Raw genomic sequence first — 15,946 nt, 5'->3', positions numbered from 1 at the left:
GCTGCCTCCTCTGGTGGTCCTATTCCTTCATCTATACATGAGACTACTGTTTCACTTGTCCCCTGAGGATGTTGTGATGTCTAAACATGAATAACATCTGATATGTTTTGAGAAAAGCCTTCTAGAATGGTAGAAACTAATAAAAATAGTAAATAGAGAAGTATGCACTTTCAGCGTTGAAAGACTTGAAAAGCATCAAAAAGGGAAAGGAGGTCCATGGCTGCTTCAGGTTGCTTTTTTTTCCCTTGTCTCCTGTTTCTGTAGCAACCCAGTGATGTCCTGACTCTTCAGTACAAGCCTCTTTCTTTAAAAAACATCTCCTCCCTGCCACTCAGCCTTGTCCTGGCCTTAGAACAACCCTTCTTAATCTGTGATGTGGACCAGCAACCCCTCCCTGCAGATGTTCAGGTGAGCAATCACAGACCTTCCTGCTGGTAGGGTTTGGAGTGGGAGGAGTGTGGTGGTATGTTTCTATTGGGGGACCCTCTAATAGAGAAGTTTATTCTTTAGAGTCAGTAGTAGACTGGCCTGAACTAAATCAGATCTGGAATGAGCTGCTGAAGGGAACAAAATATCATCTAAATTGGGGAGATCCATCCTGGCTCTAAGACATAAGGAGAGGGGAGCAGGCAACTAGGTCTGGGCAAGCTGTTTAGTGAAGGTGTCTCTTGGAAGCCATCCCAGCTCCCCAGCAGGCACTCTCAGATAACCTCAAGAGCAGGTTGCTCTCTTCAGAGGCAGCCCTGCTTTCAGAAAGGATGAGGATGCTCCTCCAGCCTCTGCCTGGCACCTGCCCTGTTGTCAGTGGAAGGTGTTGGACATGGACACAGACTCTACTCAACTTCTGTGCTATGCCAGTGACGACCCATGCAAGAGTAAGGCTGCAATGCTGTGTCACTTGTGCTGTGAGTTATCCAGAATTCAGTAGAACAGTATTTATGTCCCTCTTGTATCAATGCTAAGAGATCCGAGCCTGAGATGGTCTCAGACAAGCATGTTGTGCTTGCAGTCAGGTGCATGCTGTGAAGGAAATGAAGGGTGAGCTGAGCAGCCTATGCGGGTGTCACACTTTGAACATTTACACGTTTCATGCTGTCAGACATTGGGACTTCATCACACTGGTGATTAATACTTTTCACTCCTTGCAGCCTGTGAAGCTGGAGATAGGGGAGGAACTTCATCTCTCCATCAGATTTAACCCTGCTCATGAAGACGATTTGAATATCAGGGTGGTAGAGAAGGCTCTGACAATACAGTTTCTTGAGCATCCTCATGAGGAGCAGGTTACCATTCGGGGAGAAGTCTACTTTCCGAATCTTCGTATCGAGACCATGACCCTGGACTTTGGCTGCATCTTGAATGACACTGAAGATGTGCGTTACGTTGAGATGACCAACTGCAGCCCACTTCTTGTCCAGTACTGCTGGTCATTCCTGACAGAGAGCCACATGAGCCAGATGAGGTATGTGCACCTTTGCCCTCTCCTTGAAGCTCTTTTCCTCACTGGTGTCCTGTTTGTACTTTGTGAAGATCAAGGTGGTGATTTGCCTGAGATCTGCCAAGTTACTTTCAACTTTCCTGTGTAGAAATAACACCTGCTAGAAGCTCAGGGAGTAGGTGATTTCCACCATTTTGATGCTGGGAAGGAGGAGCCAAGCTGGAGCTGTGACATACTACTAACACTTTTTGCATAGCCCATAGCCTAGAGTCACTCTTTATTTCTGGAGCTACAAACCCATTCTTAGGCACTGGCACAAGTAGATATATCACTTGATCTCTTTTCCTTCCCTGCCAACCCCTATTTGTTGTGATTTCATACTAAGAATCTACACAGGCACTGTCACCTGAGCAATGTGCTGATGTCCCAGTCTCTTGCTGCTACTTTGCTGTAGCCCATACTGGTTCTCCTGGGAAGGAAAGCTGGTGTGGAAAGCTGCTTTCTCAGACCTTTGTGGCCTGACGCAAGTGCCACCTTAGTGAAGTGAGTTTTCATCTGCACGTCACAGTCACGAAACAGCCATGTAGTGTTTTACAGCAAAATGGCAGGTTCTGCTGTGGCTTCAGGTGCAGCTGTAGATGTTGGTGTCAGCACTTGTCTGAGCATCCCTGGGGAGCCAGGGCCATCCAGTGTTGGCCCATAGCTTCAAAGAGCAACCTTGCAGTCATGCTGCAGCACATCTATAAACACATTTCTAGCCAGTCTTCTGTCTGTGTCCTCTCCAAATAGTACAAAAGTCTAGTCAGGGCAGTTTTAATTGCAGTAGCAAATGGTTTTTCCATAATGCCCCAGGAAACCAAGCAAAGTTAACCATTGTGCATTGAAGTGCTATTACAAATAATAGAGATCATCAATAAACAGTTTTGTTTGGGGAACTGGGATCTGCTTCAGAGGACATGACCTATTGGGAACTGGAAATTAGCTATTGCTATGAGGAGGGGTGAGAAGACCCGGGCACTGGGGAAGCCCATTCACAGCTGGGTCTTACCTAGTAAGAGCAAGCCTTTACTGTGGCCTTTCTTGATGCATGGCACCTTTAAGATCAGACCCTAAAATGCAGAGGAAAGTCTGCAAAAGCAGGTGGAGGGAGGTGGGCAGGGAAAGAGGAGCAGGGCTGTAAGCTCTGCTTGGAGGCCCATGTCATCTCCTGGTAAATTAGATTAAGGTTTAATTACAAGCTATAGGGAAAATCTAATTTGGATGATAGAACAATGCATATATTTTATAATAACAGAGAAACAAGCACATTACAGCAAAACCTGTGTGGAATTAATTTCCTCTGGGGCCACTTGTTGGCTGGTTGCCTGTTTATCTTTACTCTTATTTATTTTTAGAACCAATTTAGGGTTTTGGAAATGTGAATGCTTGAATCAGTTTTTAGCTTTTAATTACCCGGTCTCCACCTAAGTTGGCTTTGCTGGACCCCAGCCTGCAGGTGCTTGTTCTTCCAGCAGATGCTGAGTCACCCAACTCTTGAGCTGGTGACAGCTGAGTGTCCTGAGCATCTGGCAGGGGACAGCAGCCTCTGCTCGAAGGGGTTTGCCGTAGCCCCTTTGCTGGCTCGTTAGCGCTGTGGACGTTACGACAGCTCCCTTTTCTGCTCTGCATGTTAATTAAGCAGTAATGTACTCTCTCTGGGTCTCTCAGCAGACACCATGTGATCCTCTGTGGCAGAACTGGAAATGAAGACGGTCTCCAAGCTATTAACACCTTAAATTGCTCATTAAGAGCCTGGCAGAAGGGCAGCATGTCAGATATTATTTCTGGTCCACATTAAGCACTGTTGGTATTCTAAATTATCAGATCAAACTAAGTAAGTCTGACATCGAGGGAATCAAACATCAGGTCTCATGAAAGTGAGATCAATAGAATTTAACCATCCAAACATCTAACCTTGCTGGAGCTGATCATCAGAGACTCCCAGCATCAATCAAACACACAATTTATTTTGACCAGGAAAGAAAAATGTTGTTTCTCTGCCTGGACAAGACTCTGTGCTTAATTTTTTTTTCTTCTTTGAATTGTTCAACCCATTTTTTTTCTTCCTTACTCTTTAGTCACTGCTGCTACTTTGAGCGGACTGGTCATGTAAGCAACACAATCCAACCGTTGCTGTGTGTTTGGACATGCCCAAGTCATGCCAACCCATGCCCCTTCTCTGACACTGCGGAGCCATAAATCTCCTGTGGTTACTCTTCTAGACCTATGTGGTTAGAGACAGACTGAGGATAGTCTGTCCATTATCCCTTGGACCTTTGATAGCTCAGAGCTGAATTAAAAACCTTTGCACCAAAATGTTTTCTGCAGCGTTGGAATAGATCTCCAGAATTGTCCAGCAGGAGACAGTAGATCTGGAGTCAAATTCAAACATTTCATGTTATTTCTTACCTTAAAGGTTTATTTTCGAAAGACTGATTTGTCCCCCTTTCTAAGGGCAGTGTCCAGCTCTTCAGCTTTGTTTGGGACTCCTATCAGAAGGAAAACACTAAATCCAACGGACATACAAGGATTTTCTTAGACACCTCTGACAAAAGCTGCCAAAGGCTCATTCCCAAACTTAGCTGTTCTCTAGAGTTTTCATCCTTTATTAAGGATCTATGACTTGTCATTGACTTTGAGTGCTGCTGCTCCTGCATCACCTCTTTTTGCCCCCCTTGGGAGATGTGTTCCTTGTCTGGGACAAAGCTAACGCACACAGAGTGATCTGCATCTCCATGGCACATGTCAAACCCCTCTGTGTGTTGATCTGACACCTCTGGAGAGTGGGAACTTCTTGGCTGCACATCCAGTGTAATGAATTGCCAGTAGATTCTTTGGGGAAAGGGTTTGTTGAGCTAAACATGTAGAAAATTACTTTTTCCTTTCCATCCAGGACTTTCTCTGCCAATTTGTGTTGAACAAACTAGGAGCCTTTCTCTTCCTAAGTGGGTCTTCTTATAGCATTAATAATTTCTGAAACCTGTACCCTCTCTCTCCTTCCATGTCCCCTTGCAGGCTGCACTGCAGGGACCCTGCGAGCCAGATCCGAGCCTTGTTACTGAGCAAAAAAACCCCAATTCTTTGTTATATTTGATGGATTTTTTTTTGCTTTGTTGTTTTTATAACAAGGAAGAAATGGAAAATGCAGACAGTGAAAAACAGTGCAAGGCGAAAATCTGACAGCAATGCTCCGTCAGCCACCAGAGGAGAGCGGTAGCAACATCAGCAGCGAGAATATACATCGGAATATACATACACTGTGCCCTGGTGCTGGGGAGTGTCAGATGAGTGACAGCAGAGCACATCCCCTTCTCACCCCCCCCTCCCCCCCCGAGCTATTGTCTCCTTGGGACAGTACGTTTTGGGCTTTGGTAGCCCCATGGGTGCTGCTTTTCCTGCTTAAATCCCACGGGTAACTTAGAAAAGGTTGAGGCACGATGGAAATGTGCTGCTGAGTGTGCCCTTCAGCTGCGCGTGGTTTGGCAGCATTGGAGAAACTGTTTGCTCAGTGTAACAGAGAAGCGGCCTCTTATTTCTTGGAGATGGAGCCTCCGGGAGCAAGGGCTGGGTGCCGGGCAGGCATCACCTCGGGATGGTGATCCAGCTCTGGGCTTGCTGGAGATGCTGGGGAGCTGAAGCAAAGCAAACCTGGGGAAATTTGGTTCTTGTTGCACTCAGTCAGAATGAGAAGTAAATATAGTGAGTGCCAAGGAGGGGTTTGGAGTCAGGAGTAAGCAAAAATGTTGTTGCCAAGTCTATATTAGAGACAAAACCCAGATACTGGGTGTGGGATGGTGATACCTTATCAGGATGAAGGTTGAGGGAGTGATGGTTTGCCATTTGCAACATATCTCTAAGTTTCTCTGTCATCACCTTCAGCAGGGTGATCCTCACTGTCCACCCTCCACCTCCATGCCTTCATTACAACTCTACTTTTTCCCTGCTCGTTTGCTGGGAAGCTGCAGGTTTGGGACAGGTTCTGCTGCCCCAGGGCTTCTGACCACCAGTTATGCTGTCACACATCTGGAGGACTTTTACCTAGGCCATTGCAACAGAGATTGGAGCCCAGAAGACTACATGGGAATCACTTTATCTTTTGTACTTGGGTTGTCTCTGCCATCAGAACAAAATATGGGAGGTGTCCATGTGTCATGCACACCGTGACCAGGCTGTGGTTGTGTGGTTCTTCTGGTTTTATAGCCAGACAGCAAACACTGACTGGAAGGTGACTTCTTGCTCTGCCAGTGATGTTCAGCTGGCAAACCTGGGCAGCAGCCAGCTTCTGTCGTTGTGTTCTGAACATCTTTATCACCTGAGGCACGCAGTGGGAACCTGAGCTATGTTTGCACTGCAAACAGTGTCCTTTTCCCTGTAAATGCCGTTGCGCCTGCGCTGCCGGGTGGCTCGTGCTTTAATTCCCTCTGGGCTGCTGCTCAAGGCCTGTCTCTGCAGAGCTTTACTGTTTATGAAACAAATGTTGATTTTCGTTTGATTGGGTTTTTTTTTTTTCCTCTTTTGGTGCATGGGAGCAGCTCGCTGTCATAACCTGGCTGAGGCAGACTGAGAGTGTCGATTTAGGAACCGCTGCTGTCGCTTCCGCTTCATCTCTCTGGCAGAGCACTGACTAAGGAAGCCATCAGATTAAATCTGGGTGGCAGGAATGGGCTCCCTACTCCTCTTTATTTGCTGACCTGCTGTCACTGCATGTGGCAATGATGAGTAAGGTGATATAGTTTTCCAGACCTTGTTTCTCTTAATTTCTCCAGCTGTTTCTCACCCTTCACTCTTTTCCTGCTTCCTGCAAGCTGTGCATCGAACAGCTTTTCTTAAGGGAAAATCTGTCTGGACCCACTGGCATTGCTCTGCTCAAGAGTGTCATTCATAGTATTGCTGTGCTCTTTGCTGGTGCACCCCTGGCTTCACAGGGTAGCTGAGAAACCTTTAAGCTCCTCGCAGTAGGGGGTCAAGCCAAGCTTGAATCTGTTTGTCAAATCTCTTTGCACTTTGGGGAGTCATCTATCTTTTTCACAGGAAACCTTTCCAGCTGTGAGCTTGCTCTTTGCTTCCTTCCTCTTTGGTGATAACTGTCCCCTCTCTTACTTGCCTTCATCACCCTGCACTTGTCCTCTGCTGTCCCCAATGTCGCCTGGACCAGACCAGTCCCGTCTGATCATCCCTCGCCCTGTCCTCAGCAGCTCAGTGGGGCCACGTTTCCCAAGAGTACGTCTTGCCTTGCTCTCTGTGAAGCAGGGAAATCATCATCTTGTACTATGTGAGTGACCTTTAATAATAACTCAGCAGTGATGTTAACAAGCCTTTTATACAGGGTAAAAGCCACACACAGCCTTAAATCTGTGATTTCTGCTGGTGTGAGGAGCCCTGCTCCTTCTGGACAGGGGATGGATGGTGATGCCTACGTGCTCAGAGGGTTGGAGCTGCAGTGCCTGTCTATTTTGGGATGTGACCCTAGGAAGTATATTAAAACAAAGGGGTTGTTTTTGTTTTTTTCTTTTTCTGTTGTGTTGTCTTTTTATCCTTGCTGCTTTACTTTTCCCTGCCTTTCCCTGGGGTGACCTGCCACAGAGTCCCGTTGGGAGGCTGTGCTGGGCTGTGGCATCACTGCCTGCCCATGGCACGCTGGCCAACCCACATCAGCACAGGCCAGTGGAGACACCTTCTGGGGTTCAGCAGAAGCACTCAAGATGAGCAGGGATGTTTCCATCTAGGTGAGGACTTCAGGATGCACTTCATAGTTTCATTTCCTTCCTTTTCCTTGCTCTGTGGTTGGCACTGCAGAGAGGCAGCGGTGCCAGCTGGTGAGCAGAGAGGCTGGCAGCCGTGCTGTGAGCTTGTCCCCATGGTTTGGTTCCCCTATGGTGCAGCTGCAAGCCGCAGTGCTCCAGAGGTTGCTTGGTCAGGTCTTTTGAGCTCTTTGCAGGCTGCTGTGGGGTGCAACAAGACACCTGGAGCACAGGACATGCTAGTCCTCGACCCCCAGGATGCCTCAGCTCAGTCTCAAGCTGCTTTTCTTTTTTTTGGCTTCTTGAAGGGTGAAGCTGGCCTGACAAACCCACCCAGCCTGGTCCTTGTGACCTTAGGCTGTGTCCTGTTCATCCCTTTTACAACCTTGCTGAGATCCAGCTTCAGTTTCCTGCAGCCTTTGCCCCAAGGAGAAGGCAGATTGAGAAATACGTTCTTCCATGGCTTGGAGCCTTCTGATTGCATAACACACCCAGGACTGGTCTGCTGCTGTCAGCTGGTTATTCCCAACCTGTTCTGTTGTTCCCCCTGCTTTCTAGTATTTTTAACCTTTGCAGCCATACCCTTTGTGGTTTGCCAAGCTCTCAGGCTTGACCCCATGAAGACATCTCAGAATGGTGAGTGTCTGGATCCCTGCCACAAAGGCAACTGTAGCACATCTCTTCTCCCTTGCTATTAGTCACAGGAGTCAATACAGTTGTCTATTTGCAGAACCAATTTTTAAAGTAGCTGCTGAGGTGGTAATTGGTGCTCATTACTTTAAATAGTATCTCCAAATTACAGCTGTTGGGGCTTGTTTAATTTTGAACAAAGACTATGAATTGTATTTGTCATTAGAGCTACTGATTTGTTCAGAGGGACCTTTGGCTGGAGTCTGATTGAGAAGCATTTTTCTGTCTGATGGAGGATCAGGAGCTTATAAATCACCTGGCTGATATGCAAAGCATGAGGAAGGACTTAATAGGTAATGTTTTGCTGTCTGTAAAATTAGTGCAAATCAGAAAAACTGGAGACTTTTTCTAGGGCTATAACTTGTCAAGAGAGGTGAGTACTGCTGCCTGAGGGTGATCCCCAGGAAGACTGGCTGTGTACCTGCACTTTAAGTTGGGCCAGGGTATCTGAGGAGCTTTAACACCTGCACCCTGCAAAACCAGACCAGCCACATCCCTTGGAAATACTTTGTGAGAGGCAGGAACTGTGTCAGAAGGAGCCTGAGGGACCTCAGAGCCTCCCCCGACTCTTCTTGTTGAAAATGATGATGCAGTTGAGGTTTGTGGGCTTCAGCAGGAGCCGAGGACTCTCAGTGCATCCCAGAATGAAATCCTGTGGCTACTGCTAAAAGGTAAGGGTGGGGGGGGTTTGTTGCTGCCCCAGGAATGTGAGGCACTTTGCTTTTTTCCAGTAGTAACATCTCTGCCTCCATTTCCACACAATTTCTACTTTCAAACAAGAAATCAATATTCTCTCTCACCTATCGAAAGTGACTTTTTTTTTTTTTACTCAAATAAGTGGCTGTTAAAACTGTGTATTAACTTCAAGTTAATTAATGTTTGGTCACAGTGGGACATCCCCAGGACCACCCACTGCATTCAGATAAAATCCAAATCCATCTTAATCATTTCCAGCATGTGCAAGACAGAAGCTGGAGGTGTCAAATCTCACTGCAGTGATGTTGCTTCTCTCTCTCTCTCTCTCTCTCCACTGCCTGGTCTGAATTTCAGTGGGTGGTTCAGTAAATAGACAAACTCTGGCTCAGCAGGGGGATCTTTCCCAGCAAATAAATAGGTTTCAGGGTTATTTGGATGAAATACAGTTTAATAGTCACTGCTGATGAGGGCAAACCATCATCACTGACTTCTTCAGCTGCTGGCCAGGTGGCCCAGCTCAAGCCCAGTGCTCCCACACAGTGCACTGGGAAGGTTGTCCGTTTACTCCTGTATTGTATTATTTTACTTTCAGTTACAAGCATCCTTGAGATGTCTGTGCCTTGCTCCATTCATCTGATGGCCTGAAGAAGAAATAAATATACATTGTAGGGGCTCATAAGCCTGTTTAGATGCCTGATGGCCATATGGTCTCCAGTACTCAGCCCTGTGGTAACCTGAAAAGAGCTCGTGCTTTGTTGGGAGCCTTATTTTCACACAGTGCTGTGGCTGTGCCTAAGGGGTGCACCAGTGGGTGGTTCTTGGGGGCTGGGATGAGGGTGCTGTGCCCTGGAGAAGCCACTCAACATGGTTGAAACTCTTACATTGAGTGTGAAGGGATGGTGGCTTCTGGCACATGTCCTTGGTGCTGGCAGGAGCTACAGAGGCCTCAGCATTCCCGTTAAAGTTTTGGGGTGCCTATCCTGATGTTGCTGGCTCTTGCACAGCCCGAGCTGGCAAGGTCACATCTTCCTGCATGAATTTTCACATCTAGTTTGCAGAAGCAGTGTGATTTCTAGCTCCTCTATTTTGGGAGGCGGGTGTGGGAAGCGGTGTGAAGCTGTGTCCCTAGCAGGCTCAGAAACCAAGAGACAGGCTGAGATATTTATTTTTTTTTTTTTTTACTAATGTCTCAGAGGTTGGGGACAGTGGGTGGCACAAGATTGTCCTGGCCCCAGTAGGAAGGATTCTACTCTCCTTGGTGTTGATCTGCCTGTGCTCCCATTAGATCCCCACGGTTACATTCTTGGCTGTGTTTCATCTCATGTGAGGGGTGGCTGGGTTGGATGAGACAGACCCAGAGAGATTAACACCTTGCTTTCAGCTCCTGCAGCTCCAGGCTGGCCTGCTTATGTCAGGAGGCTCCTTGTCCCAGCTGCACGGTGCTGGTGGAGGCACTTCCACAGCCCTCTGGCCCCTCTGGTTTGGGCTGGGTCCTCTCTGCAGCTGGAGGAACTGCTTTCTGCTCTTTTTCTTCCTCCCTGCATTCACCACCTTTGTCTGAAGATGCTGGAATGTGCCAATTCACATCAGAGAAAGAGCTGCCTAAAGCCTGATCTGATGCTGAACACCTTATCTTCCTCTCCTTCTCTAAGACAACCCCTTTTAATGCCAGGAAGACTTCTTGTCCCAAGGGTCAGGTTTCTATCCCCACCTTGGCTTCCTCACTCCTTTCATTTTCATGTTATACTTCTTGTTATTTATTTTGACTTTTCCCCCACTGGAAAAAGTCCCTCACTGTGCTTTGTGCTTCTCCGCAGCAGGACTCGCTAATCACATCATCTCCCAGCACCAGGTCCCAGAGGGCTTCTAGTTTAGAGTAAAAAATATTGTTGTTGTCTAGGCACCGCAGTCCTGTGAAGTTGCCTCAAACCATTCTATAAAACTAAAGGTAATTTAATAAATGATTATGGATTTTCCATCTCGGCAGTTTAGCTCTCCTCAGGAGTTGTTATTAACCTGCAGTATTTATCACAAGCAGCTCTAAGAGCTGCAGTTTAATTTCACTGCTAGGATGGATCACAGCTAGTGGTTTTGGGACAGCCACTGCAGTGATGGCCAGACCCCTGCGCTGGACTGGTGAGTAGCCGGAGGGATTTGAGGTGCTCCTGGCCCTGGAGATTTGTATCTCTGTGCTGCAGGCACCTCCCTTATCACCCTGGAGAAGCAGTTTTTAGCTGCAGGCCACCCAGAGGTGGCTGTGGGGTGTGACCATAGCACATATATTAAACTGAAGATTTTTTATTTGTTTTTTCTTTTGCATTCATTATCATTGCTCTTTACCTTCTGCTGCCTTGTCACAGCAGAGCTGAATTTAACTTCACCCTTATGCAGATGTTCAAGTTAGTGGCTGCTGGAGGTGTTGAGCAGCTTGGACACCCACAAGTGCACCCTGACATGTATCAAGGTGCTTTGGCTGGGATGGGACTGGAAATGGGCAATGCTTTGCAGGGGCGAGCAAAACGCCTTCATTGCCTCTAGTCCTGGTGTGTTTTTCCATGTGGACAGTACCAAGGTCTTGCTCAGGGTCCCCCACTAGGGTCCCAGCAGCAGGTAGAGGGGTGACAGCACTGCTGCTCGTTGGTCCCTGCTCAAGGAAGCTCACCTGGGCCAAGCCTTGTTCTTGTATGTGTCTGTGGGACCTCTTGGGGTTTGTGAAAAGCAGATCCTCTAATCCAGAAATGAACACCAGCCTTAGATAATCTACAAAGCTAAAGACAAATACTCATTAAAGGTCCTGAATTCCTATCTGGGGATGAAGCACCCAGCTTGCTGTAAAAATCCACCTCGTTTGCTGATGTGGAACACTTGCAATCAGACAAGGTGACAGGCAGGCGTAGTTGGAGTGTGTCCATCTGTGTGGCATTAGAAAGATGAGCAGAATTACTGCGAGCACCTGCTGTGATTTAGAAGTGGGAATGTAATCTGAGTCACCTGGGAGCATTTGGAAATGTTAAACCACATACTTTTTACTGACAGATGTTGATCAAACTATAAACTCAGCTTTGTTCATAGAATGAGCCATTGAGCTGCTTTGCTGAATCATTTGCCAAATTTGTCCTCAAAGAGTTTGTGTTTAGAAACTGCTGGGGAGGTAATCAGGTAATCATGCTATCAGTAAGTGCCATGTCAGTTACAACCTTGTTTCAGCAGAGCTGCTGCCCTTTTAGCAATAGATGCTGTTGGAGCAGTTGTTCTGCAACCGTGGAATATCTGCGGTGCAGCAGGGAGCTGCATCTTATCATCGACATTTTGCAGTATATTGATTAAAAATTACTAAAGCTTCTTTCCTCAGAGTGCTAATTGCTGCCGATTTGACACTCATTGGGATCAATGGGCTGTTTAATTGTGAGCCTTTGCCTGGAATTGTTCCACGTGTCTTTCCACATTGCCTTGTGTGTGGGGGGTTGTCCCACAATGGGCTCCATGGGGGCCTGTCTGGTCAGGGCACCGCAGGCTGCGGCTCCACCCCTGTTCTTGCCTGATCACACAGAATGTACAAGCAAGCAGTGATGCTGGTGTCTGACAGCTACAGGTAACTGTCAGGGGGAGTATTCAGGATAAATATCTAGTAGAGCTGCAAAACTTCTTCCTTTGGACCTTCATAGTATAGTGTTGTGCCTTTGAAATACTTACATTTCTATTGTAAAAGTTCTTCTTTCTTAATTCTGATGCTTAGAGATCTCCAAAATGCCTTCAAAAGATGACTCTGGAACTAAAAATTTGTAGTGCTGAAATCATGGCCTCCTCAGAAGCCTTCATTTCACTGGCACATTCTGTGCGTCCTCAGATCCCACCACTCCATCGTGCTTTGACTGCCCATAATAATAAACTCTTGTGCATCCCAGAGTGGGCAGCTCTCCTCTTCCTTAGGTCCTTCTTTTGCTCTGCAATGCTGTTTCCTTGTCCTGGGGTTAACCAATTCAATGCCCTCAGACACATGGTGTGAATTTTGGGGTTATCCTGTGCAGGGACAGGAGTTGGACTTGATGGTCCTTGTTGGGTCCCTTCCACCTCAAGACATTCAATGATTCTGGGTGGGGAAGGCACGGTCTGTGGCAGTGGGTGTTTCAGGAGGGCACCCATAGGTCTGTACTGGCTCGTGGCTGTTAACATCTGCTCCTTTGTGTCTCAGTCTCACTTTTTCACACAGTTGGTGTCTCTTTTCCTTTCCTTCTGTGCTTTCTGCCTTCCCAAGGAGGCTGAGGGTAGACCTTGCTCTCTATAACTACCTGAAAGGAGGTTGTAGCGTGGAGGGCGTTGGTCTCTTCTCCCAAGTAGCAAGTGACAGGATGAGAGGAAATGGCCTTAAAGTGCACAAGGGGAGGTTTAGATTGGATATTAGGAAAAATTTCTTCACCAAAAGGTTTGTCAAGCACTGAAATAGGCTGCCCACGCCAGTGGTGGAGTCACCATCCCTGGAGGGGTGTAAAAGATATGTAGATGTCTTAGGGACATGGGCTAGTGCCAGAGTTAGGGTCATGATTGGACTCAATGGTCTTGATCTCTTGTAGCCAAAATGATTCTGTGATTCACCTCTGTCCTTTTCTCATGTTCAAACTTATTTTATTTTCCAGGTTCAGCCCTCCAACACCTAAATTTTTCACCAAACCGCAACCACCAGAGGAGGAGGGAGTCTGGTCAGAGTGCTTGGACTCTGCAGAGAGCAGCTGCAGGGACAGGGATGCGGAGGAACCAGCAGAAGCCCTGGGAGTGGCAGGGGATCATGCCCAAGAACCAGCACATGCAGATGATTCTCTGGAAGCCAAGGTAGATTTTCCTGTATACCTACTGCCTGTGTTGCCTTCCCTGGCTTCCTAGTGAAAAGCCATGCTCATGGACCTGGATAAGTAGGGATCCAGAGTTGCTTTTAAGGATACATCTGGATTGCAGTTTTGTCTTCTGCTTGTGTCACTGTATCAAGGCAGTATCCACATAACCTCCCTGGGGAGGTGGGAGACTGTAGCCCTAGGAAAGATATGGGTTAGCATCTTTGGGAATTCATGCTTGGCAAAGCTTTTCTAGGTTTGAAAACATGGAGACAACAGAGAAACACTTGTGTGAGAAAAATCTTCCCTCCCATGTGCTTTATCTGCTGGGGAGGTTGGATCTAAGGATGTGTTGTTAGTATTCTTGCAGATTCTGCCCAAGTCCTAAATCTTCTTAATCTTCAAGAGCAACCACAAAGCCCTTGTTTAGAAATAGGTGTCAGAAACTTTCTTCTGGAAGGTGCCATTGAGGAGAACATTGGAGATGCTCAGCTCTCCATCAGTGATGAGTGCACAGGATGAAACCTAAACACCATCTAAAGTAGGATAGTTGTGTCAAGCACTTTCTAAGTCCATATTTTCCGGGTTTTAATAATTCACACTTGCAGCTGTGTTCCTGGTTTTGTCACAGAAAGCCTAACCTGTCCAGGCATGGGGTTCTCAGCGTGTTCCTTGGGCAGGAGTGAGCAAAGCCAGACTGGCACGAAGGTGCAAAGTGCCCTTGAGATCTCTGCCAGGACCAAGTGCTGGATGCACCCAACTTCCTCCTGCAAGCTTGCGTGTGGGAAGTGCAGATGGAGCCCATGTCTCATCTGTGGGTGGGCTTGAACCCATGTGCAACTGAAGGCATGGACATAACCCTACTTACTTTGCACCCAGGTCCCATCTTGACTGCTCCTAGCTTGATGAGGTGGTGGAACCTGTAGCAGAATGGTCTTGCCCAGACCAGCCAGCTGCTTACTGCAGCCCATGGTACTTGTTTTCCAGCCACAGCCATCCACTGCTGAAGAATCTGAAGATGTTGAGCTGGAAGGTGCTGGAGAGGCTGAAGGTGCTGGCGAAGGTGAAGATGGTGCTGGTGAGGCTGTAGTTGCTGCAGAGCCAGATGGTGCTGGGAAGGTTGAAGGTGCTGGGGAGGCTGAAGGTGCTGCAGAGGCTGAGCACCCAGTGAAGATCAAGGAATTGATGCAGTTTGTGGAGACAGAGCCCCTTGCTTTGGGAGTGGAGGAGGTAAGTGGGAATCTGTCTGTCTTCATTATTTCCAGCATGACAAGCAGTTATGTAGCCCCTCCTCCCACTGGTGGTCCTCCGGGCTGCTCAGAGTGGCCTCACGTCTCCAAGTGCATCACCCAGCACTGCTGAAGCAACTGGTCATTGGAGAGGCCATGTGGGACATGTCGTAGGGTTCACCCAGTACGTTACCTGTGCAGCACCCATAGAGTGCATTATTAATCTTGTAACTGATCTGGAGTAGCTTTTGCTGTAGCATCTTGGGAGAGCAGTGTGGAAATCAAGGAGAGAGTGAAAAACATCAAGAGTCAGCTGAGCTGGGCTGGAGTCCTCTCCTGGCTCCAAGGGCTCTCACCTCTGTGTCTTGTGTTTTTTCTGGAGGCAGTAAAAAGTGTTTTTAAAGGCAAGTTCTGCAGCAAAGAGAATTTATTGCTGCCAGGAGACCTCCCGTATTACTTTAATGTAGTGTATTAATTTAAGCGTTAATTAGCGAGTATGGGAGATGATTTTTCCCATGGTCCCTCCACCACTAAGTAGGATGGATGCAGGATGAGATTAGGATGATTTAACCTGTGTTTGAGGAAGAGACCCCTCCAGCTATGACTGCCCTTTGCTCTAAGCCATGGCTGCTCTTCTGCATTGATTTTGATCCTCCACACCTCAATCTCTCCTTCCCTACCTCCAGGTTTTTGACATCCAGCCGCTGTACGGCATGCTGCAGCCGGGCGAGAGCCAGCAGGTCACGTTCACCTTCTTTGGCCATGCAAACATCGTCACCCATGTCACAGCGCTGTGCAGGGTGGAGGGAGGTCCAACCTATGAGGTCGCACTGAGTGGGGAGGCTTCACTTATCAACTACCTCCTAGACACCACGGAGATCAACTGTGGGCTGCAGGTACCACGTGTTTCTCTTGGTAGACATCCTTGTCTTGAAACCATCACCACTGGGTTGTTGGCCACCTAGATCTAGGGCTCTCTCCCATACCCAATTACCTTGTTGGCTGTATGGCTTGGAAGTACAACCTTTGAGTGATATGTTCTGTATCCAAGCTGGTTTTTAATGGCATTTCCAGCCCTGCCAAAGCTGGGAATTCCTCCTCTTCACGGTAGTTAATGGTGCCTCCTGGGGCAGGCAGGATCCTAGTGGTGATCTCTGGAAGAACATGTACCCAAGACATCCATCTGCTGATCTGCCCCTAAAACCTGAGGTCCAAGGAGATGCTCTTTGTGAGTGGTCTTGATTAATCAACAAAATAGTCCAGGGAGGAAGTTAAATTTGGCTTCCC

General features: G+C 47.5%; 1 protein-coding gene across 5 annotated transcripts in view; it reads left to right on the top strand.

The window, feature by feature from the left end:
* HYDIN (HYDIN axonemal central pair apparatus protein) overlaps window positions 1–15,946 on the top strand; it is a 144,614-nt gene that overhangs the window by 81,548 nt on the left and 47,120 nt on the right. For all 5 annotated transcript variants that reach the window (XM_071814217.1, XM_071814219.1, XM_065848077.2 and 2 more), the window contains exons 22-26: window positions 265–408; window positions 1,149–1,462; window positions 13,239–13,431; window positions 14,418–14,660; window positions 15,346–15,555. In XM_071814217.1, coding sequence (XP_071670318.1) covers window positions 265–408; window positions 1,149–1,462; window positions 13,239–13,431; window positions 14,418–14,660; window positions 15,346–15,555 — 1,104 coding nt within the window. The remainder of the gene's footprint in view (window positions 1–264; window positions 409–1,148; window positions 1,463–13,238; window positions 13,432–14,417; window positions 14,661–15,345; window positions 15,556–15,946) is intronic.

The sequence above is a fragment of the Patagioenas fasciata genome, chromosome 13 (genome assembly GCF_037038585.1).
Source record: "Patagioenas fasciata isolate bPatFas1 chromosome 13, bPatFas1.hap1, whole genome shotgun sequence".
Classification (NCBI taxonomy): Eukaryota; Metazoa; Chordata; class Aves; order Columbiformes; family Columbidae; genus Patagioenas; species Patagioenas fasciata.
This window is presented reverse-complemented; position numbering and strand designations above follow the sequence as displayed.